This window comes from Uloborus diversus, chromosome 7, assembly GCF_026930045.1.
Source record: "Uloborus diversus isolate 005 chromosome 7, Udiv.v.3.1, whole genome shotgun sequence".
Taxonomy (NCBI): Eukaryota; Metazoa; Arthropoda; class Arachnida; order Araneae; family Uloboridae; genus Uloborus; species Uloborus diversus.
In genome coordinates, this window is record NC_072737.1 from 117,549,562 (window position 1) to 117,574,324 (window position 24,763).

At 34.5% G+C, this 24,763-nt stretch overlaps 1 protein-coding gene across 1 annotated transcript; it reads right to left on the minus strand.

Annotated features, from left to right (window-relative positions):
• Positions 1 to 4,843: 4,843 nt before the first annotated feature.
• Positions 4,844 to 22,531, minus strand: LOC129225888 (high-affinity choline transporter 1-like). Its single transcript, XM_054860418.1, has 8 exons — positions 22,354 to 22,531; positions 20,644 to 20,751; positions 14,898 to 15,053; positions 12,198 to 12,346; positions 10,102 to 10,251; positions 9,070 to 9,199; positions 6,421 to 6,638; positions 4,844 to 5,500 (listed from the first exon to the last, which is right to left on the minus strand). The coding sequence occupies exons 1-8, from the start codon at positions 22,529 to 22,531 to the stop codon at positions 4,844 to 4,846; spliced, it is 1,746 nt and encodes a 581-aa protein (XP_054716393.1).
• Positions 22,532 to 24,763: the final 2,232 nt, after the last annotated feature.

Sequence of the window (24,763 nt, forward strand, 5' to 3'; positions counted from 1 at the left end):
ACATCAAAACTTCAAAGAAAAAAAAAGAGATCATTCTCTACTTTGTAAATTTTTTGTCCCAAAATCAAAATCAGTAACTAATTTACCACTTTAAAGCAAACGAAAGACTTGTTTTGAAAGAAAAAAATTCATACAAATTTATAAAGCGTTTATTAAAATTCAGTTACTACACTTTACTTTTTGCGTCGCTGCATCACATTTTCAAGCCGAGTTTACTTTTCAACAGGATTTCAATATGGAGGGACATATATAAATGCTCATTTAAACGACTTAAAGAGAAAAAATCAAAGCTCAAAATATCAGATTGATTACAATGTGATATGCATGCTTACTTACATCATACATGAAATAAAGGATGAAAGTAAAAAATGTATCAATAACAACCTTCTCGTGTTAGTAGAAGTTCTAAAAAGACAAAGAGACTAACCAGCCATTTTTCTGCCCACAAAAAGCTATCCATTCGTATCGCTGCAAAGTAGCAACATTCTTGATATGACTATTACTTTATTGTTAGCACTTTGCATTGCTACCTCTTAAATATTTGCGGTTTAATGCGATATACACGCTTTACCAGAATGTGAAGAAAGTTTTTAATGTAAAAAGAGAAGATATCATCAAAGCAATTCACTCAGATTTGAAAATCAATTTACTGCTTAATCCTCAAAAAATCAATGGGCAAGAAAATAGTTGATGGAAGCAATGAACCGATTTCATTAAAACTCAACTTCAACATATTTGCTCCGTGGTTAGCCAAACATTCATAGTGAAGTTGTCTTTATAGAGGAGCAATAATGACAAAATTTCGTCTGTCAGGTTCTGCGCTTGCGCACTGCAATGGAAATTGTAACTATGCGGAAATGCGCATGTGCAAAAACTGTAGACGGAATATTTTATTTGCTTCTGGTTCGAAAACAGCAAAACTATATCCCGCGGTCATGAGGAACAAACTTCCCAAAAGCGCAGGTCGGATTATAGGATCTTTAAAATAAAGTCATTTGATTCGAAAATTATGTCGGTTAATGTCTACCTGTTGACCAACTCTTGTCCCAAACACCTTAGTTACTGGTAGCAATTACAGTACGTATCATTTCAAGAAAATACCCAGGGAAATAATTGATAAGCATACTCTCAACTGCAATACGATCATGGTTGATTAAAATGGTGTAAATCAGCTTTCACAAGCATTTTTTGCCACACACACACAAAAGACGAATTTACTTACCATCTTTAAATCGTTATGAAACATCCCACCATCATTGTAAAACCTTTTACAATGTAAGTAATTGATAAATACCTTGTAGAAAATTCTTTCAATTTCTTTCTCATTTAAATGCAAAAGATAATTAACAGAGCAAAAATAATTTTCTGACAAACACTGTTAAATTTCACAAAATATCTCCGCATTTCTGCTACATACTACATGGTTACCACAAGAATGATATGTTTCACTTTTTGAAGCAAGTTTTTTTAAGGTTTTCTTGTGGTAGCTGATATGTTATTCTGAATGTAAATTCAGTATAGTATTCTAAAACTATGTAGGCAATAATAACCTATCATTAAAAGCAAAAAACGTTTATAAAACATTTTTTAAACTAGCTATACTTGTAATATTTTTTTAAAGAACGTCACTAAAACTACCTTCAAAAGAATGATTTTTACGCGAATGTGTTACAATATGAAAATAAATTTTTATGTGACTTTTTTTTACTTTCTAAAAAAGAAATTTAATATAACATACCATGGCATAACTTTCTGCTATCGATAGCAACAGAACTACATAGTAGCAGCGAACCTTTTATTTTACAGATGGTTTTTCAAAAATCTTTAAGATTTTAAGCTGCATTACATTAGTATTTATCCTGTTAGAGTTATTCTTTTATAGCTTTAACCCGTTTTTAATTCTCTACCGCATCTGCCTATATCACTTACAAGTTACTTCTTATGAATGTTGACTAAAAATGCGACAGTTCTGTTGAAGTTGCTATCGACGCAACAAAGAATTTGAACTACAGAGAAAATATTCGATTTAAATCATTAAATTATTTTATAGTATCACAATTTATATACTTAAATATTAGTAAATAAAATATTATTGGTAAATTATCTCATTGGACAGAAGTAAAGTTTTTCCAATTACTAAACTTTCCAGACATTTTATAATGTTTCAATTTTTTTCTAGAATAACAACAATGTTTTTAACAACAGCTTAATTTAATAACATGCGTTTAACAAATATTCTGATTAGCTGGTTTATGTTTAAAAATTGAATCTATTATGATCCCATTTAAGGAACATGATATCACAGTTTTGAAATTCATAATCGAAAATATTTTTTTAAAAATCAAAACTTAGACTCTTAAAAGAAAACTCAAAAAAGTTTTATAGCAAATGAGAGTTTTAAATCATTTCGTTTTCCTCATTTACAAACCTGAATCAAGTTGTAATTTTGTAAACAAATGCATGATTTCTTAAAATTAAAAACAATAGTCCAGAACTAACAAAACTAAATTGAAATATACCAAAACCTATTACTCATAGCTAAAACAAAGTATTAGTTTACTTCGTCCAATTAGATAACTTTTAAGATAAACATAGCAATTTAAAAAGTCTACGGCAAGAATTACTAATCGTTCACAGTTCGATAACACTTTATAAAGTTGCAATAAAAACTTCATATGAATCATGTATCTATGGGTTCTTTGCTGCAAAACCAGAATTTAACATACATTTGTGTCCTCATTTAGAAATATAGAAACACATTTAATTTGAACGAAGAACATTGCTATTTACTTTCCCTAATTGAAAAAAATACGCATCAGTAAATGATGTTTTAAAAAGTTAAATGTGATATGTTTTTCACTTTATGTATATATACTGTATTTTCTATACATATAACGTTTCAAATTCAGTGTCAAAGATCAACAATAAACAACAGATATCTAAAACAATATATTATATATCTAAAGTGATATGTATCATTTTAACTTCATGAGTGTTGCCATTCAAGCTCTAGTTATTATGGGTCAAAGATAAATTTTACTGGGTCATCTCGTACTATATACTTTTGGTAGCTTGGCAGCACTTTGACTCAACCAAATTTCAGAACCAGCGAAGTTAGAATAGCTCGTATGATCAGTAATAACGCACACTGAAAGTATCCATAAAATATCTTTGATAGTTAGCACGCAAATCTTTAAGCTTAAAAATTCTGTTTAAAGAAAGTATGTTTGCCGTCTCTCATTACTTAGGGCGTTATAAGATTATTGATCTCCTGTTTCCAACAAGTAATAACTCAACACTTGATGGTGCTTGAACAATATAAATTGTAGACTACATGATCAAATCACTTCTGCTTGAAGCAAGAGGATCTTTTTGTCGAGGTCATCACCAAAAATGGTAAAAAACAGCTTCCTCTATGTCATTATCAGAAAAATAGGGTAGATTTTTTAACAGTTCGATTAGAATTAAAAAACAGTCCCTAGTTCAGCCTGTTAACTGTTAAAGTTATCTGCATCATTTTAAATTTTGAAGTGCTTTTTAATTCGCTCTCCATGATTGCTATCCAGGAGACGAGTACTTTATGCTTTTGTTGTTGCTGTAATTTTACAAAAAACAAAATCTAAGAAGATGATCTGTTGACCTGGTAATTTAAAGTTGAACTGGCTCCTTGCCTCATTTTAAAGAAACGAAAAAATATTATGCCACAAAATACTGTGATTGAAAAATTACCATCGGAAAAAGTTTCCCCCGATTTTAATTCGTATTGAAAATTTAACGGAACTGTATTTCCAAACTGCTCTTATAATAAGATTCCAATTAACTCAGTATGTTATAGATAAAATTAAATTTAGGGTATTGCAAAATAGGTACTACAAGAATTGACTTTTAGAACTGGATATAGATTTTCAACAACAACTGCCCAAATTGAAATCTGAGCCTCAAAAAAGCTACAAAATTTGTCTATAATGGAGTACAAAAGGAGTATTTTTAGAAAATTGCGACTAAATCTGATAATTTGATGATCAACTCCCTCACGCCTTATATCACGTGGGATTATATTTAAACTGAACTGCTATTTAGGCATTTTGCCTAACCCAGTTTGACAGTTCTGCAGTCTGACTCTGAAATGATAAGGCATATCTCCAGCTTTCTACCATTTAAGATAAAATCTTTGGCTATATAGCAACATGCTACACTGGCGAGTAGCACGAAAGAAGGGTTAGGTCCTTCTTGTGACCCATAGACCGATCTAGATCAAATGGGACAAAAGGTATGATGTGGCTCAGAGAAATCTCTGTTGGAGAAAACAACAGTAATTAGAGGCAATATTCACACCGAGTTAGGTTAAACCGAAGTACGTTATTGGCTTACATAGTTTAGTATTTCTTACTGGAATCTTGTACACTACAGGCATTCTTTACCAATATGTGCTTAATATTTGCGAATAGATTTTTTTCCCGTCTTCTTTATCCATGAAGAGAAAGTTGATTAATTCTAAGAAATCTAAGATTATTTAGAATGCCCAAAATGTTTGTGAAAAGTAAGCGATTTTTGAGGAGTGTATTCCAATCAAACATGTTCAGAATTATGTTAATCGACAACTGATCGATGAAAGTGCAAACTATATAAATATGTATGCCTTTTCTCAAACGTATTTTCCTCACACCGATTTTAGAAAGAGGAGTTATTGAATCCTTCCTCTATCGAAATTCATCTAATCAGAGTCAAACAAGGGAATCAAAATGCGATTGATTCAGTTTAAAGAAGTAAAACAAATAGCAGGATAGAGCAAAGTGCTGCCAAAACCATGGAAGCTGTAATTAGCTTCGCTTTCCGGAGTGCCTCAAAAGTTCGTGGTGTTCTGAGAAGGGGCATTTCGAGTATAAGGCGGTGGGAATTCTTTCGGTGGTGCGTCGGACAGATCCGCTTCGTCGCTGCTGAGGGTGAGTGCTGGGTTGACCCGTCCGTTCATTTCCGACTGATAGGTCTTGGCTAGATGGGCATTCAGCACACTCATCTCCCCTTCCTGCGGTTCCTGGACCTTGAGGATGTCCTCTGGGATGTTGACCACGCAGTGGAAGACATCCAGCTGCGGCGGGATGTGGCCCGACTCGAAGAGATACTTGCTGACGCTGGACACGGTCATCAGGGTGGCCAGACTGAGTAGCATCGACAGGGTCCGGAAGGGAAAGAGCTGCTCGCCCCTTTCCTCGTCGTAGAAGGGATACTTGATGAGCGCGGGAAGGCCGACGATTTCCTCGCCGCCGAGGGACCTCAGAAGAAAACCTGTTATGTAGGCGGTGAGGGAGCCGTAAGTGTTGCAGAACTTCTTGAAGTAGACGACGCACACGAGCTGAGGGAAAAGCATCACGTACACCAGGTCCGACGAGAGGTACCAGAGGCCGTAGATGGACTTTACGGTCAGCGCCATGGCGGTGGCTAAGATGCCGACGCAGATGATGGCTGCGCGCATCACCCAGATGATCTCTCTCTCGGAAGCCTGATGAACAGAAAGAATTGATGATCAGTGATGATGTTCTTTGTGTTTCAATGCTCCAAAGAACAATAATTGATTAAAAACGAAGTATTATTTTCAGTAAGCACCTCGAATGGAATGATTGAGCTGGCGGTGTACTTTATGTATTTCTGCCTTAGCCCTGGCTATAGGGCGGTAACTTACTGAAAATACCATGCCTTCCCTGCAATGTTAGAGTTGAACGAACCATTTCTTCAGTCACTCGTCTGGTTAGTTCTAATTCTATATTAGAACTTTCTTAAGAGATTTTCCACCTCCAGCTCAGGCACTTCCTATTCCGGTTGATGAGTGCTAATAAGCACGAAACTTGAGTCCTCGAATAAAATGACTGAACTTTGGTGGTGTATTTTATGTAACATACTAGTAATTTATGGCGTGGCCCCTGATGACACAACATGTCAGGGCAAAGTTACAGTGACGTCGTTACGGGTCGAAACCCAGGTTACATACGTAACATTTTAAAGTTTAATAAACCTTTGTAAAATATTTTTTTTAAACGCGCGTTAACAGCCATTTTAAATTGTTTATGAAACGATTTGTGATACCTGATAATGGTTAGTTATAAAGTGACAAGGATTGCGACATCTCAAAAGACTCATCACGCACGGATACATTTGTGACGTGTTTCACGTGACGTCATGGCAACAATTAATTCGTAATCAGTCCTTTTTTGACACTGCAACTTTACTTTGCGAAGTCACCGCGGACTGACATTCATAATTTTCTGAAACCTGTTGATGACGTCACAGACACGTTTAGTGACCATCTTTTTCAATTTTTTAGTTGGATAAAAATATGATAATCAATATTTCGTTCTTGAAGAAGAGCTAGTTACTGAATGAAGTGTTATAAAATAAAGAGATAAAATGAAAGGAGACGCTTACATTCTGGCGTATGATAAGCTTATAAATATTTCTGGCAAACATAGAAGCTGCTGATAATATGGAGGAATCTGATGAAGACATGACAGCGGCGGACACTGCTCCGAGGCCTACGAATGATACTGCTGCTGGTGTTAAATACTGTAAGACCATGGGGAGAACCAGAGAGGTGTGGGCTTCATCCAGAGGCAAAGGGCCTGGGAAGGCCGTCTCATTCCAAGCTGGAGGGAAAATATTTTTCAATAATTAATTTTTGAATTTTAAGGCAGAGAAAATATGAAGTATTTTATAAATTCAAGGGAAAATTTTCAATTTTAATTGGAAGATCCAGTTTTTTTTTCAAAGAACATTTTTTTGCCTGGTGAAGCGCAAAAAATTAATGTTTGTTAGTTAAAATTATTATTGTTAATGAAAAATATTGCTGTTATTTCTACAATAAGGGTGTGGTATCAATGTTTGAAACAATGATGTTTTTGCCATCGATGTATTTATGCCCGATGCTTTTATGATCGATGTATTATGATCGATGCTTTTTTAACATTGATGTTAACGCATGGTGTTTTATCATCGATATTGCGCTATTATACAGTCTAATAACAAAAGTAAGCATTGAGTTTGGAAGAAATATTTACTGTCAAGGGCATCTTAGTGATCGGTCCTACACTATGTTTATGGTCGATATCTTTTTAACATTGATCTTAAACATGATGTTTTGTAATCGATGCTGTATTTCTATTGACAGAAGAAGTTTTCACTGTCAATAGTATCTAAGTGATCGGACCTAAGGAATATTTCATTTTGTGTCATGGGTTTTATTGTTCAATATATAAATTTTAACCATACACAAGTTTAGGTTAATTTTACTTTGTTCCATATCTACAAGGTGTGAGAGAAACTGTTATATTCGTAACCATTTCTGATTTTCAAATTGTATGGCTTTTAAAGTTTCAACATCTTTCGAAATCTGTCTGTGTGCGAGTGAATAAACATTTTTTCTGGATCTTACCCTCAAATAACAGTGCTGGGAAATGAACTAAATTTCATGGCACAAATGACTTCTTATAGAAGTAGTGAATGGTTACTTGCCCCTAATTGTTCTAAGAGAGTGAAGGAATGGGTCGGGATTCTACTAATCGCATCTGCATATCAAAAAATGCTATTCACAGAAACAAAGGACAATATATATGAATAAGCTTTGATAGAAACCGGTGCTGATAAAATTTTGGCGTTAATAGCTCTAATCGTTAGTGAAATAGATTTTTTTTTAATGAGTGTGATTGTTATGTCTTAAATGTCTCAAAAAGTATCTAAGGAATCAAACAAAAGTTGGGATAAAAGTCACTTGAAGTGGGTAGTGGAATTGAGTTTTTTCCTGCTGATTTTAGCTTTTATGTCTGAACAAAAGTACAACGAGTTACACAACGTTTTTTAAACAGATGGCTCTTAATAATAACATGTTATTGATATTTTTTATGCTAATCACTCGAAAAGAGGCATGACAAGGAACTATTTTTCTCATTAAGTTGACTTTTATGCCTCGCAGAAAACCCGGACAGGAACCAAAGGTGGTTCGCTTCTCGTGCAGCCGTTGCAACGGCTGAAGAAATCAAGCGACTTCGTCGTAAAACGAGATCTTTGCATCTGAAGAAGTGATACAAGAATCGAACTCTCTCTCTCTCTCTCTCTCTCTCTCTAACGTTGATACACTTATAGTTTTTTTTGCAGAAACATACATTAATGTTTGTTGAACATTTAGTTTTCAACATCAACTTGGCGTTGCCAATGAACATCAACAATGGGTTGTTTCCTTCAGTCAAAAGTACTACTTTTATCCACTGAAATTGAAAGAATAAGCAAAAAATAAATAAATAAATAAATAAAAATAACATAGACCCAGGAAATACTTTCATTTTCCCAGCAGTTATTTTTTAATTAATTTTTTAAAATGCCAGATTTTTCAAACAAGGCGTGGTCCTGATGACATCACAAATAATGCTCTTTGGCGCATCTTTCTACCGCGTTTCCACGTTATGATAATCAAGAAGCGAATTAAAATTGCGCTCTACGCTTGCTATCAACCATATCGTTGCCAATACACGTTAGTAAAGATGCGAATTAAATATTTTGCTCTGTGAATGGCAACACAGAATGGCATTTCATGATTTCTGATGTCATCGGCAAGAAATGTAAATAAGAAATGTAAATAATAGCACAACGATTTAGGTAATTGTTTAAAAATATTAAACTTAAACAAATTATTTAAAAAATGGTTAGATCCTATGTCTTTAAGCATATTCTTTCAGAAAAAATACTTTTAAATTTTTGGAAACGACCCCATTGGCACGCTTTGTCTGTTTTGAAAGTTAAGACTATTCACATGAAATGTTTTGAAGAAAGCTTTGTAATGACTATGATACACAAGTTTCGTTTTGATGTTTACATAGAAAGAAAATATAATTTTAAACTTATTTTTGTTCTTGCAGCAGTATTTGATAAGCGATATTAATATGCCACATAATGTCATTTTTTTTTAGAGAAGTTTAATAAAATAATTCTGTTAACTAAAGTTTGATATTTACTTTAAAGTGTTCATAAATCGTTTTTTTTTTTTTTAAATTCATTCCATCATCCTTCCAGAAAAGTTTACTTTACCTGTTGCTTTTGCAACGGCTCCAATTATCATCGGGGGAATAGCCATGATGATGCAACCAAACGCAGCAACATAGGATAAAAGTTGGGCTCGGAAAGCACTTTTAGATGACAATACCCGCTGGAAGTATACCTGAAAGCAAAAAGGAATAAATTATATTGCTATAATAAATGATAACTGATCAATGAAATCAATTTATGAATAACATTAATTCTGTTACTCCACCCCACCCAGTTTTTTGACCTAGCAACGGCCCTGCATGTTTATGGTCTTTTTCGCTGCATGGTAATGACATTTAAACGTATTTTAGCTTACAACCTTGTACATTTAATTGATCTATTTTACCCTGGACTTTTAATTTTCAAATTTCAGAGAATTTTCTTTTTCTTTACTAATGATAAAGCTCAAAGTTTGTCTGGATTTCTGCCCGGGTCTCTCCGAATATCTGTCCAGATCTCTGTCTGGATCTCAGTGACGTGCATAGTGCCTAAACCGTTCGGTCGATTTTCATGAAACTTGGTACAAAATTAGTTTTTAGCATGGGGGTGTGCACCTCGAAGCGATTTTTCAAAAATTCGATTTTGATCTTTATCTATTCAAATTTTAAGAACATTTTACCGAGCAAATTATCATAACATGAACGAGCAAATTATCATAACGTGGACGAACCAATTATCATAACGTGGACGAGCAAATTACCGTAACAAGGGCGTGAAAATTAACATAGCAAATTGGCGAGAAATTCATAATCCATTATTTGTAAATATGCAGGCGAATCAAATGACCTTCTAATTTTCTACTATGGACAAAGCCGTGCAGGTAAATAAGTCAAGTATCACCGTGTAATGTTAAATGTGTTCAACTGCTTTCTCTCATTATAAAATTCCATTTCTTTAAGATTCAATAGATCAAATAAGTCTTGTTATAATCATTTAATTAAAGCTATCCATTAGTAAATTCAATTCATTCTAAAGTGTTAAATTTTGAATCAATATTTGAATAAGAAAATTGATGATCTGTTGCGAGAAACATACTTGCCACGGGATTCCCCCGAGAACTAAAAGTAACCCGTAATCCAAGTACTGGCCAAGTTCTCTTCCATTCAGACTCCCAATCCAGTCGGTGTCTTTCAAGGCCAGGCTTCCAACTGCAGAATTTGTAATGCTGAAGGGAATACAGAGCCACTGAAAAGGGAAACAGGAAACTATTTTTTCAGGAATCAAAGTATAACATTCAGTTAATCACAAATATTCAAGGGGTCTTGCGTTCGGAGTAATGTTTTTTCAAAAAACTCAAAAATTAACTTTTTTTAAAAATGAAAAGTGATTCAAAGTTGAAAAAAAAATAAAAATAATAATTTTCTCACAATATTTTTTAAAAATGGGAAATTCAAGCAATAATTAAGCTAGTTTATCAGTTCAAGCCAACCACTCTTAATTCATTTAAATTCAATATATTTAAAAATCCTGTCTACTGTAAGTTGCTGCATTACTTAACTACGTTCTGAACTAAAAGCTTCATACCAGTTCCAAAATTCAGAAAAATATGGCAATTTTATTGATATTCGTGAGTTTTCTTCCGGAAAACCCTCAATTTTTCGCCGTTAAATACCCGTAAAATTTTAAACTAGCGACAAAGTGTTTAGATTATAGTTTAAAACGTAGCTGGCAATCTGAGAAACATTATTTAAAAAATCAGATTAATAGGTATGAAACTTTTCAAGTTATGCGATTGTCGTAAATGAAAAGATCGGAAAAAGTAGTTTTTCAGAAAATGCATTCAAAGATTTTGATATCAATGTTTTATAGATAATTTTTGAGACTAAAATTATCAATGTAAGTAGTTTGTACATTCTTTGACTATACTTGTTTAATGTGTGTAACTTTCTTTTAAAGTTTTTCTTTTTTCCTAATTTTGGGGGCCTTCGGGGTTTTTAAAGTTCAACTTCCGGTTCTTACGAGATTACTTTCGGTGTACTTAATTGACTCCAACTGCGTTTCTAACAAAATTTTAACATTTTTGGAGTCCCAATAATATATTCCTTTAAAACATTGATATATAGTTGGCGAAAAGTTGGAGAACTTTCGACGACCTGCGAAAAGGCTAATGCTCAAGAACCTGTGTTAATTGGTATCAAATTGAAATTAAGGCCTTTGTGGTAAACAAGCGGTTTATAATAACGAACATAAATTGCAGACTCATTTAAAGCACATTAATACAAATTGAATTCTATTTCAGAAAGAAAGCTTGGAAACTCAGTTTAAAAATACACTAATTTATTTATCTAAAAATAGCTTTCATAATCGTATTAATAACGTTCAAAATTTTAAAAGCCCTATGGTTCTTTTATTTTTCTTTTCTTTTTTTTCTTCTTCACAGAATACTCCTACGTAATGGTTGTGAAAGTGCATTCTTAATGCACAAAATTCGTATGCAAACTTATGATGCCCTTCTTATTCCAATATTTGATCATATTCCTTTTGAACATATTCCGTCAAATTTAAGTTCAGTCAGTTGACTATATGAAGCATGATGCTTTCTTTTATTTGATAATTGTTATCCTGTTAATTTCAAATTCCTTTAATTGTTGTAAAAAAGCAGTCGAAAACTTAGTACTGTGGAATAAGTAAAATGACACAACGTGTATTGTTTCCGTCATTAGTGTAATTTTTGTGCAAAATATTTTCTTCAAACTTGAACTTTCCAGCTCGTTCTGTAAAAAGAGGAAAGTAAAACGACACAATGTGTGTAAAGTAAAAATAAAATAAATGCTTTTATTTGTACTTTATACACATTGTGACGTTTTACTTGTTCTTTTAATTGTTGTTATGAATATTTATTTGCGTTTCACTATTCTCCGTAATCGTATTTGTAAAATTTAAGTGAAAATAGTTCATAAAACTTTTTTTTCTTTCCTCTGTTTACAGAACAAGCTTGAAACTTCAATTTTGAAGAAAATATTTTGCATAAAAATGACACTAATGACGGAAACAATAATGTTGAAAATGATGAATCAACCGATTAAAATTCGATAAAATTAATCGATATGGATAAAAATGTGCGAAAAACACTTGCTTAAAAGAACGAGGAAGTATAAGTAGCTGTGCATTAATAAAGAATGTGTTCTTACCAAACCAACAAAAATACAGAACAGTTGTATAACATCTGTGTAGGCGACAGAATACAGTCCTCCAAACAAAGTGTAAAAGAGGGCAATGCAGGCGGACGCGATGATAGAAGTGTTGTTGTCCAAATCAATGATCACACTCACAGTTGCCCCTGAAATAAATCAAAACGTTAAAGCGAAATTTATTGCCCAACGTCTGAGAAAAGTATTGAGAATTTTCTGGCACTAGTCCAGTATCTCTACCAGGAGCGGATACAGGCTTTCATTTTGGTGATGATGGGGGGGGGGGGGGGCGGTCATGCTCAAGAACGTATTTTTACGTACAACAATTTTCTTCTACGAACAACACCCCAAGTCCCCGCAAAAACTCTTCAAAAACACAAACAAAAATCATTGAAATCATAAAACTCTTCAAATATGCATACGAAAATCATCGAAATCATTTTAAAAGTTTTCTTTTAATATAATTTTTCAGTTTTAGAATGTAAGTCCAAAATTTTCGGAAACGACAATTCAAAGTTTTCGGAAATTTCGGATCCCAAAACCCCTGGTTGATTAAATATTTGCATAATACTCGACACTTATTCATCTTAGATTATAAATTTGCATGATACTTTTGACACATCCATTTTATATGCAGAAAAATAACATCACTCAAAATAATAGTAAAACATCACTTGGGGCGAAAATCTAATTAAAAATTAAATATTCTATAAATATAATTTGAACTTGATAAATCACTCGCCGACTGATTAACTCCAATTGTAGAAAATCGGAGGTTGACGAAGACGTCGCAGTCTCAGAGTTTGATACAGGAACTCCAGATATGTTTCCATCGGTTTTGGGTTCATCAGTTTTTTCAACTTTCCAAAAAACGAGACTGCCCTGCTTTATTACCCGAATGCTTCATTGTTTTTGTAATAGGTCAGGGGTTACAAAAGTGGATGCCTCGGCACCCTGGGTTGCCGCAAGGAGGGCCGAGCGTTTGCCGCGAGCTGGCCATATTTTCAATATGCGTGTACAATTGAAATAGATTAGGGTGTCGTGAGAAAATTGTAATTCGTCAAAGTGTGCCATGAGTCGGAAAAAATTGGGAACCCCTGTTATATGTAGTTCTTTTCTAACAAATGCGGCTTTTTACAACAGGGTTTCCGTCTAATACGGTGGGCTAGTTTACGAGAACCTTTGTATAGGTTTTGCGCTAACACGATACTCAAATTTTACATTTCTTGAACGATACTAAATATATAAAACACTGATTTAAACTACTTAACTATTTACAGCACATTTAAAAAATAAATTCCGCACGATTAAAAACGAAACTATCTAAAGAGTACAACAGAAAGAAATTATAATTCGCAGAGACTTGACAAAAAAAAGAAAACATTTACACACTCAAATGTTTTACCAATTGAAACGATGCCTGCAGCTTTGGATATAGTTTTACAATAACTATCGTTGATTAAATTTGTTGCATAAGAAGCGATCGGACGTCAGACACTTCTTTGTTACTTTTCATTATACTGGCTCCTGAACATAGCGCCGCAGATTAACTGTCTCAAGAAAAGATATTTTACAGTATAGATATTTTAAATACATATACTATAAATAGAAAAGTGACAGTTAATGCCCCTCGCCCCCAAAAAAAAGAATTCCAAAATTCTTTACCGTTTCTCATTATGGCCTCTCGGTTCGGTTTTTCTTTCTTTCTTTTTTTTTTTTTCAAGTAGTAATTTCACTATTCAAATGCAATGAACCTTAAAACAGATTGAAAAGTATTGTCGCAGATTTTGATAAGGCGGGGGGGGGGGGGGGTGTGACACACATGTTTTCCCCCTTCTTGTATCCACTTCTTACAAGAGGTTTCGATCAAATTTTTATTTTTTCGAGCAAAATTCAAATACTGTAGTGGTTTTTTTTGGGGGGAGGGGGGAGTATACCCCCCTCTTGTATCCGCTACTGATCTGTACCTGTCATAAATTGGTTAGAGACCAATCAGAAGAATTTCGGACGCACAGGTTTAACGAGCACGCCCCCCCCCCCCCCCCATATGCACTTCGAAAAGATTTATGTAATACGATACATTGGAAATTTGGGTTTTAAAAAGTTTGTTTAAATACCTTACTTTCATTTGAATCATACTTCAGCACATCAAGTATTGCTGATCTTTATTCATTTGACTTATTAACTGTTTTAAGTTTCAGTGTTTTTCTTTTCTACAACAACTCTTTCTTTTTAATTCTTACAAGTTCTTTGAAGGCTTTTTAAAACTAAATTAATAGTCCTTTAGGGTTTTTCCACATGTAAATACGTGCACGTTTTGAGCCAAACGAATTATAAATCACAATTGAGGGAGATAGTTATTTAAAGCGCAGTTTGTGGGTAGCTAAAGGTAGGCAACCATTGCCATAGAATATGTCGTCGGCGGTTAGATGAAAGTAATCGAATTTGAGGAATCACAGCAATGAAATGAACTTTACAAGTACAATGATGTAAACAAACTATACAATTTTAAAATAACATCAATGAGATGTAAGAGTCAGGGATCTGTAAACTGATTTCTGTGATTTTTCATAGCCATTTGTTAGTTTCAAATGGCAATCTCTCAAAACTGGAGTTTGGGACTAAATGAGAGGGCCTAGGTGCTGACGTTGTATTTTAGACATTCATGTGCTTACAAGGATAATAAAAGAAACAATTTACCCAGCGCAGCCAGAATCGCAGCCGACCAGAATACTTCTCCGCATAGGGCTGGTATGAAAAGCAAACCTCCCATGCGGCTACCAAATAGATCTTGAAAAGGATCGAGCATTGTGACGTACCCTTCTTCGCGCATCTTGTTTGCAAAGAATAAGCCACCTGTTCAAGAGCAGAAACTGTTTCAGTTAGATAATACTTATGATTAAATAAAATTTTATCATTTTATGTTTACTACATAAAAATAAAGTATTTCTTACTGCTCGTTTACATTGACTGTACTTTAAAACCGCAATTAGATTTAAAAAGGGGGAGAACCAGGAAATCACTGCAGGTAGAATTTTGAACTCTCACTTATCAGATGCAAAGCGAGATAGTTGGATGAGATAATTGGTTAACTGCAGGTTGCAATGTAAACGGGTGCTATCGAAGAGAATTGCAGAGAACGGATCACTGCAGGCAGAATTTTGAACACCCTACTTACCAGAGTCAAAGCGAAGTACAGTCGAGTCCCGACTTACGCGAGGGATGCGTTCCAAGACTCCTCGCGTAAGTTGAAATTTCGCGTTGTGGAAAAATATATGCGTACAAATTTTTTAAAGCATACCAAATACTTTTAGGCACTGATAAACACCCCTCAAACTGCACTAAAGCATTCCTTAACCATTACTGTTTCTTCCATAAAGAACTTTTTTTTTTTTTTTTGTATTTAAAAAAAAAAACTGTTATTCAACATGAAATACGTAAGATGCACAAAATGAATGACCAATGGGAATAAAAGATATAAACTAAAACAACACGGTACGCACTGCATGCAGTAAAATTAAAATGATGCACAAAATAGTACTGTACAGTAGATACAGTAGCAATATTTACGAGTTAAAAAATGAGGATACTAGTGATGATTTATTCTCCAAGACCAGATCGTTATTCTTATCTAATACATTTTTAAATAAGTTTCACTTTTTATTTAAAATGTTTCAATTTGTGGCTACATCTCCTCTTACCTGATCTTTTTATTAATCCACAATGCAAGAGCGCGCGTAGCTTCCACTTTCATAATTTTTACTTTGCTAGACTGCTCTGCAAGCTTCAATATTGAAACTAAGTTCTAAACTTTTACGGACATCTTTTTGTTTTGACTTTTAATTGTACATATGGAAGATTCACTCATACTTATTGTCGCGCTACCTTCGACATTTTGTAATTGTTCAAGCATATCGAGAATCTTAGCCTTTTTAAAAAAATTTTTTTTTATCAGAAACTTTCTTTTTCTTCACATTTTCAAACTGCAGATGAAGGTGACACTAAGGGGCCATTATGGTTATTTGATGTACTAGACTAGTTTGGCGTGGGAACTTTGGCTGTCAGTGATGCTCAAAGGGACGTAATAACATTCACGAAATCAATATTTAGTAGCCAATAACGAAACTGATACTTCCTTCTAAAAAAATCATGTTGTGGGCGAAAAATTCGCGTTAGCTCTAAAATTCGTTACTCGTGAAAAAATCGCGTTATAGCCATTTCGCGTAAGTCGGATCGCGGTGTAGCGGGAGTCGACTGTAGTTGGGTCGACTGTAGTTGGAAGAGATATTGGTTACAAACGCAGATTGCAATGTAAACGGGTGCTATCGAAAAGAACTTCTCGCCACGTTATGTCCCTTTATTACATTTCCTTTGGAAGCGCGCCATAATCATATTTAAGACGTACTGTCTGACGATCGATTACATGGAAAGGCTAATATCCGGTTTATAGGCAGAAATGGACGTATCTGTTAGTTTATAGGGGTGTTAGTTGGTTTGTAACAAATGTGCACTTTTGCCTCTCTATTATTTAGCCCCAGTTTCGTAAAAATGAAAATTTGCTCATGGCAATATTTTTTAAATCTTAAGTATATTCGATCGATATTCTCACTAGAAAAATTAATTGATTTATTTATTGACAAGAGAGTTTTGAGCTTACTATTTTGCATTTACATTTCCCAACGAAATGAAAACATTTTATTTATTTTTTTGTTGTTTCCATAGTAATCATTTTTCCCCCCCCTCATTTTATTTTAGAGAATGCAATAAATGAAAAAGATACTAGTGACATTATAAACGGCGTGTGTCAATATCTCATCCTTGTTTTCCCTTCTCCCCTGCCAGATTCATGCAGATGGAATCGTCTTTACTTGGCCGATTGCCAAATTACATACAATCCATGGTCAAACAGTATTCACACGCTTTTAATAGAAAGTTTTAATTTGTTAAGAATAAGGATGCACGTTTTTGATTAGAGATAATCAAAAATTGGTTTTAAAACGTTTTATTAATGCGCGTCATCAATAATTGTTAGTGTATTAATTAGTATTATCAAAGGTACAACGTCTTAGCCTGTTAAATGAAAAATTTCAATTGCATATAATCTGAAAATTTTGAGCAAAAACTGTCCCGAAATTTTAAATTATTGCTGACTGTGCAAAGAAATTTATTTGAAGAACTTCCTGCAAATGTTAAAACAGAAAAAGAGGAAATTTTTATCTGGTTTTTGAGTATACCGTTGAAAACTCATTTGCTTTTAAGTATGCATGTATTATTATTATTTTTAAGCCGGTAAAATGTACATGCTGCAATTATATACACTAGGGTTCGCCCAGTGGTCGAAATTCGACCATATTCATAAATGAATATTTGAGAAAACTTGTATGAATTTAACTATTTCCAACATTTTTATTTCTACTCTTACTCATGTTTACTGCATATCTGAAAACAAACAATTTTTATACGGACACACAATACCACAGTAATAATTTATTCCAATTTTGCTTTTTATCTGTTAATCTCAAAATAAATGGATGAAAGGGGATATTTCGGTAATGGGGTCGTTTCCGAAATTTTCAAAGTCTTTTTTACTAAAAGATTATGCTTAAAAACAAAGGTTTAAAACATTTTTTAAACAATTAAAAAAAATTTAATATTTTTTTACAACTATTTTAATTGGAGGTACAGATTGAAATTAATTTTTTGGCATCAAAAGCGATAAAATGCCACTCATTGTTGTCATTAGCGCTCAGCGCAAATTATCATAACCCGAAAACGCGGTTGAAAGCAAACCGTAAATATTTAGCGGGGCAATGGAGTCGCGCGCCAAAGTATATCACTTATAACGTCATAAAGACCACGCATTATTTCCAAAATCGGACATTCAAAAAAGTTTTAAAAGAAGAACTGTTGATAAAATAAAAGTTTTTTCTGACTCAACATTTTTTTTTCTTATTCTATCTATTTCAGTGACTAAAAGTAGTACTTTTGATTGAAGGAAACAACCCCACTGAGAAATTGGTGAGGTCGACAAATGGCTGGTTTGAATTAATTTTATTTTGGATATCATGTCGCTTTGCGCTAACCCTATGCAAATAAATGTTTCCCTACTCTTTTCGTTTACGTACGCAAAGGAAAAACATTTTTCGCGCTGGCATTGGAAACAAAAAAATTGACGCCAATGGATAAAAATCTCCAATTTTCCACTTTTCGAAATCTTCCCGTATGAAATGAAGCATCAAAACTCAATTTATACGTAAAACTACTGTGTGAACAATGTTACTTATAAAACGTGTACTATTATTGAGTAAGTTGCTTCTTCGTCATTAGAAATTAAATTTCCAAGTATCAGATGAACGAACTCTACTCGTGTCAACATAGAACTGTCCATTCAAAAACACTAGGCTTCGTAATAATAGTACAATTTTTAGAAAAGATTGCCTTTGTGATTTGTTTACGGTTAAGGGCGCTGCTTAACTGATGTCACACTTTTCAACATTTTCGAGCATTATCCCCCTTTGTCACAATGTTTTGCACTTCACTACACCCCTTCTTCCTTTTGTCACATGTCACACTATTTTTCATAAACGTTCTTATTAAAAAAAGGCTTGTTGTCACGTTTTTCCCCTATTGGATGCTCCTCTTGTTATGGCTTTCCTCTCCCTTGTCACAAACTGTTACTATTTCGTGAACCCCACCTTAAAGCGAGACTTCATTTGTGGACAGCCCTTATTTTGGGGCAACCGTATGCAAATATACATTTCCCTACTCTTTGTTTTCGTAAACAAAAGAAAAACATTTCTCGAGCTGCAATTGATGCCAAAAATTTGACGCCAATAAATGAAGAGCGCCCGCCAATTTAACAATAATTGAAATCTTCCCGAATGAAATGATCCTGCAAAACTCAGATTATACGAAAAACTTCTGCATGAACAATGCTTCTTTTAATAAGTTTAATATTACTGAGTAAGTTGCCTTGCGCTTTGCTGTTAGAATTATTAAATTCCAAACAGGTCAAATGAACGAATCCTACTTGCTACATTAAAAATTGTCCATTCAAAAACACAGGACGTCACAATAATAGTTTAATTATTTAAAAAACCGTGTTTGTGATTTGTTTACGGTTTAGAGGAAAACTGACAAATGCACTTTTCAAAACTTTTGATCTCTCTCCCCTTTGTCGCAAAGTTTCACACTTCACCATAACCCATCTTCCCTTTGCCACATATCACACTGTTTTTCATAAACGTTCTTATCAAAAAAAAAAAAAAAAGCTTGATGTCCCATTCTCCCCATTGCATGTTCCTCTTGTCATTTATTTCCTCCGCCTTGTCACGAATGGTTACAATTTAATGAATCCCACCTTAAAGAGAGACTTCATTCGTAGTGAGTTCCTAGCAAATAGACATTTCTGTACTCGTTTTTTGCGATTGCAAAAGAAAAATATTTCTCGTCCTGGCATTGGTGCCAAAATGGATAAAGTTCGCCAATTTCACAATTATGGAAGTCGTTCTGAATTAAATGATACCGCAAAACTCCCTTAATATGTAAAACTTCTGTACAAACAATATTTTTTGTAAAAGTAGGCATGATCTTGCCGTTAAATATAAATATTCCAACAGTCAAATGAACGAACTCTACTCACGGCAACATATAATTGTCCATGCAAAAGCACTGGACGTCGTAATAATAAGCCAATTTTATCAAAAGTTTCACCTTGAGATCTGTTTGTGGCGATAGCAAATGCAGGTATTATTGGGAGCTGGAACTAAAAGTCGTTCCTCACTCCGTAAAATAATTTATTTAAATATTAAAATCGCTAAAACATAATCAAAATGAAAATATTTTAAATGCCCGTAGTTACCCAAAAAGCCTCAATAATAAAAACAAATGGAAGTATTTCTTTTCTTTATGCTCAAGCGAGAATTGGCAACACCACAATATTATCCAGCAATTTCTTCACGCTAACTATGTCGCGTGAAAAAGCAAATAAAAATGAATTTTCACTAACTTGTAATTGCTTATAGCGCTATTTCTAGCCAACATAGTGGGTTACGATTTTCGCGCGGTAAAACCGAGTAAAACGTGTTTGAAAGCATTTTCCGCGAGCTTTCCAACCATACCAAGCTCGAAGCTTTAAACGGGGAACATATTACGGAATGATAGAGAGAGACCATCAGAACAACAGACTCACATTTCCAAAAGTTTAAACTTTACTTTTAAAAAAAATATTCCTCAGTATTTTTTTAATCATTTAATTTGTTTTTGACTTTCTAGTATTTTTAAGATGCATTAAGCCCTATTTCCAGTTTCAAAGACACTTTTATTGGAAAGTAGGATGACAAAAGTTGCATATTTCTCTCTTGGTGAAGTAGCTGTTTAATTTAAAACATGAACTTTGCTTAATAAAATGTGAAAAACAAAGTCATTAACAATATTGCAAGCTTACCAATCACAAGCGACATGGCGTATCCAAATGGAGCCTGGCACCAAATGATGCCATTGCTATAAATAGCCTCTGCTGTGCCATTGATGTAGCCGCCGCCAACCCAAGTTGCTATAAAAAACACAAAACTAGTGATTATCATTATTATTAAGTTTTTGGATAATGTTTCAGAATCATTTCATGGTCTTAAATTTTGAAACGCAACAAAATATCAAATACTGAAGAATTTGACGATTGATGAGTGTTAATCAAGTCCTTTCAGTAGTTTTTAATTTTACTTCAGTGGATTTCTTGTTAAAAAAAAAAAAAACTTTGGCATCGAGTTGCGCTTTAAGTAACTAAATATTTTAGATTTCATAAGTAGGAGTTTTAAATGGAGCGACGTAGTGTGAATATATGGCGGTGCTTTTGTTTCTCCATACGTGACTGAAATTTTTCATTCTCAGTAGCCTACGTAAATTATGGATCAATGTTAACGGTTTCGCTTTGAATGGAACATTCGATTTAGCTTCCAATTTCATTCTATCTCAACTGGAAAGATGTTGTCCTTAAAGATGGTCTATTAACATCTTGTCAGACCCTGACGCGACAAAAGGCAACCAGAAAAATAGGTACCGGTCAATAAAAACAAAATATGAGTAGTACCTTTCTGAACCAATTGCTACCTTTTTCATGACATCTCAGTTTTACATTTCCTTGTTGTGAGGTGAGTTAAAAAAGGGGAACACCGCCTATATTGGACATCGGACATAACATCATAATCATCATCGTCGTCAGGGATTAGGCATATAGCCTGCTCCGGTTTTTCGGCTGCCCCACCGTTTCCTGGCCTACCATGGTCTCGTTTGCTCCTTGGTCTGTAGTAAAAGGCAGCTCTTGGAAGTTTCCTTCGTGTCATGTGTCGAACATGGCTTTTCCAATCGTTACCATATTCTGCAACTTTTTCCAAGAGGCTGAATATCTGTAATTCCCTTCGAATAGATTAATTCTTTATTTTGTCTAGGATAGTGCAGTTCTTCAGTGATCGTAAATATTTCATCTCTGCTGCTTGAATTCTACTAGTTTCTTGAGTGTTCAAAGTCCATATTTCGGCGCCATATAGTAAGATTGGCACCTCCATAACCTTATAGGATTTCAGTTGTGTTTTCTTTTTTCGTTTTTCCCTTAAAACCTAACAACTAAACCTCCCCTCAAAACTAACAATAACTCTTATAACTTGCGTTAAAGAAAACGTCATCATCAAATGCATTCTTTGACTTTGAGCAATTAGTGTCCAGGGCTGCGGAGCCGGTGGAAAAATTATTGACCCGAACTCTTTTACCCCAAAATCATTCCGATTCCGAATCCAAAGCCATGTCAATGATGCCGGTTTGGGGGGAAAAAGCGACTGCTACTCCAACTCTTGGAATTTTCAGGCTCGAACTCAGGCTTCTTTACGCTAAAATCAGTTTGTCTCCACGCAACTCTGTTACAGACACGCTAACTATGTTAAAATTGCCCAAATAGCAGCAGAAAGTGCAGAAACGGTGTTTCGGGGTTGAAACTTGCGAGCTTGAAATCAATATTGCCATTCATACAATTTTAATGTTGTTATTACGTTTGAAAGTCATTATGTACTTTGATATCAATTAAAACATGACAGCACTCAAAAACTAAAACAAGCAGTTTCAATTTCAAAACCAAGTATGCAATTCGAGAATTAATCTTTATTACCTGTCATAGTGAAAATGCCCACGAACATGCCTATATTCCGTCCCGCCAGCATGACTTCTTCACTCTCTTCCAAGTCACTGCCAGGGGTTTTCTTTTTCCTGCCTGCCCATATTCCCACCACTAGAATGATGACGTAGAAGAAGACTACCGAGATGATGCCCGCTATGTTAGTTGTCATGTTTGGTCCGTAGGAATGAGGTGACCTGTGCAAAAAGAGAAAACAGAAATCATTGCATTTTTCTGTCCATTCGATAACAACAACTGTTTTAAGTACAAAAATCCAAGCGAGAAGTTTAAACACCAAAAACTACATAAACAATTATCTTCACCCGTTCTATAGGGCTGAAAATGAGACATACTGGATGAGAATGACATTTTACACTGGTGGACAATTACTAAGGACGGATTCCAATGGGTTATGTAGCGCGTAAAAAAGTAAATGTAATTCGATGCCAAGTGAAATAAACTAATGCCATAACTGTAAAACATTGCAATGACGATAAATTATTGTGTTCTGAAATCCAGAATTCGTTGAAAAGTGTTCAAAGGACAAAACGGTCATTTTGGGCTGAATACGTAAAAGTGAATAAATGTAATTACCGCCTCCAGGCGTTCCGACGTAAGATATCAATATGGGATATGGCTAACACGGAGAATGATACAAGCTTCCGCACATCAGGTGATGCTGTACACAACATTATCCAGCAGCTGTTGGGGTAATTTATCCGATTCTTCTGCAGTCATGGATAAGGGTGTCCTTGCTTATTGGAGGGCGTTGTCGACCAGCAAGACTGCTCCCCAAAGCATCCCAAACATTTTCAATATGATTTAGATCTATAGAATGTGCTGGCTATCCGATTGGTTGAATATTTTGCGTGAGCTAAACATGAAACGAATTTTTCACCCACAGCACCAAAAAAAAAAAAAAAAATGTGAACATGAGACAGCAGAACAATATTAATGTATCACTAGCCGTCATAGTCTTGCTTGGAAGCACACGAGAGACGTACGGCCATTGATCATAATCCTACCCATACCATGACACAACTTGTAGAATACTAGTCCTTTTCTTTTGTGTTTGTCGGTTTGTATGCTGTACCACTCTCGTGCCAGGTTAATTATTGTCCACAATTAGACGACATACTGAACTTGCTCTAATCTGAGAATCGTACACAAGCTCAGTCGATTTCTCTCCAATTGCGATGCTGAAGACATAAATCATTACAAACGAGCAGAACACTGACTTGTAGCCAGTGGGATGTACAAAACAAGCTGACGGGTGTATAGTCTTACTGCATTCAAACGTCTCGCTACGGTTTTTCGGGATATTTGCTTGCTGATAGCAGCAGTAAACTGCTTTGCTACCTCAGTAGCTGTGTTGCGCTGGTTCCTTTTCGTTGCTAGCACTAAGTACCAATCTTCCGCTGACGTCGTATTGCGCACACGACCTCCATCATGACAATTGATACACATTCCATTTATTTGAAAAGATTTCCAAACTCTCGAAACAACCATCTGTCTGACGTCGAGCTCCGGGGCAACATATAAATTTTCCCGCCCTTCTTTGATGTAGCCAACCATACGGCCACCCATAAAATCATCAAAGGGATGTCGGGAAAACATACCGAAAAAGGCAAGTTCGTCAAATGATTCTTTCCCGCCAAACTTAGCTTATCAATAGAACATCAATAGTCATTACGCGCCCAATCCTTTATATCGATTATAAGCGCTATTACTTGACCAGCAACGTCGTGAGTCTAAAATTTGCATATTCACAACACGTCTTACTGCGTCCCCGAACTTATGCTAATTTCCATATTCCCTTGCTTTCCATTTTGTAGTTGCTATCGCTGCTATTGCCATCCGTCCTTAGCAATTGTCCACCAGTGTCTATCATTTCTACTGGTTACTGTCGGTTCCATTCAATTTTAGCTCAGATTCCTCACAGTTGACACTTTTATTTCGAATTTGAAAGATATCATCATATTTTATGCGACTATTTTTTTTTTTTTTTGTAGATTCATTCGAATTTTTACGCACGGTTATTATTTTCTACGTAGTTTCATTGTAACTGAATTTTTTAATCTAGGGCAAATCGATTTTAAAACGCTGTCCTTGCGAAAGAGTTGCATCATTAATATATGTTCTTTACACGAAACAATATAGCTGTAGATTGATATGATAAGGAAAGCATTTTACCGTGCAAAAGCACTGAACAACATACATTTTCAAAGGAATTTTTGATCTACTTTTGAGCTTTTAAAGCAGATATTCTTCTGCGAAAGATTTTTTCTGAAGGCGAGAAGAAGTGATTGTTATCACTTATTTACACTATTTCTATATTAATCAAAGTTTTGCAAGTATTAATACTTTATATTCTATGTATAATTTATTTTTTAAGCATAATTTA

Coding starts and splice junctions, on each gene's coding strand:
- LOC129225888 (XM_054860418.1), bottom strand. CDS start 22,531: ATGACAACTAACATAGCGGGCATCATCTCGGTAGTCTTCTTCTACGTC. Junction 20,752..22,353: donor GGGCATTTTCACTATGACAG/GTAATAAAGATT, acceptor TGTTTTTTATAG/CAACTTGGGTTGGCGGCGGC. Junction 6,639..9,069: donor AGCCGTTGCAAAAGCAACAG/GTAAAGTAAACT, acceptor TTTTCCCTCCAG/CTTGGAATGAGACGGCCTTC.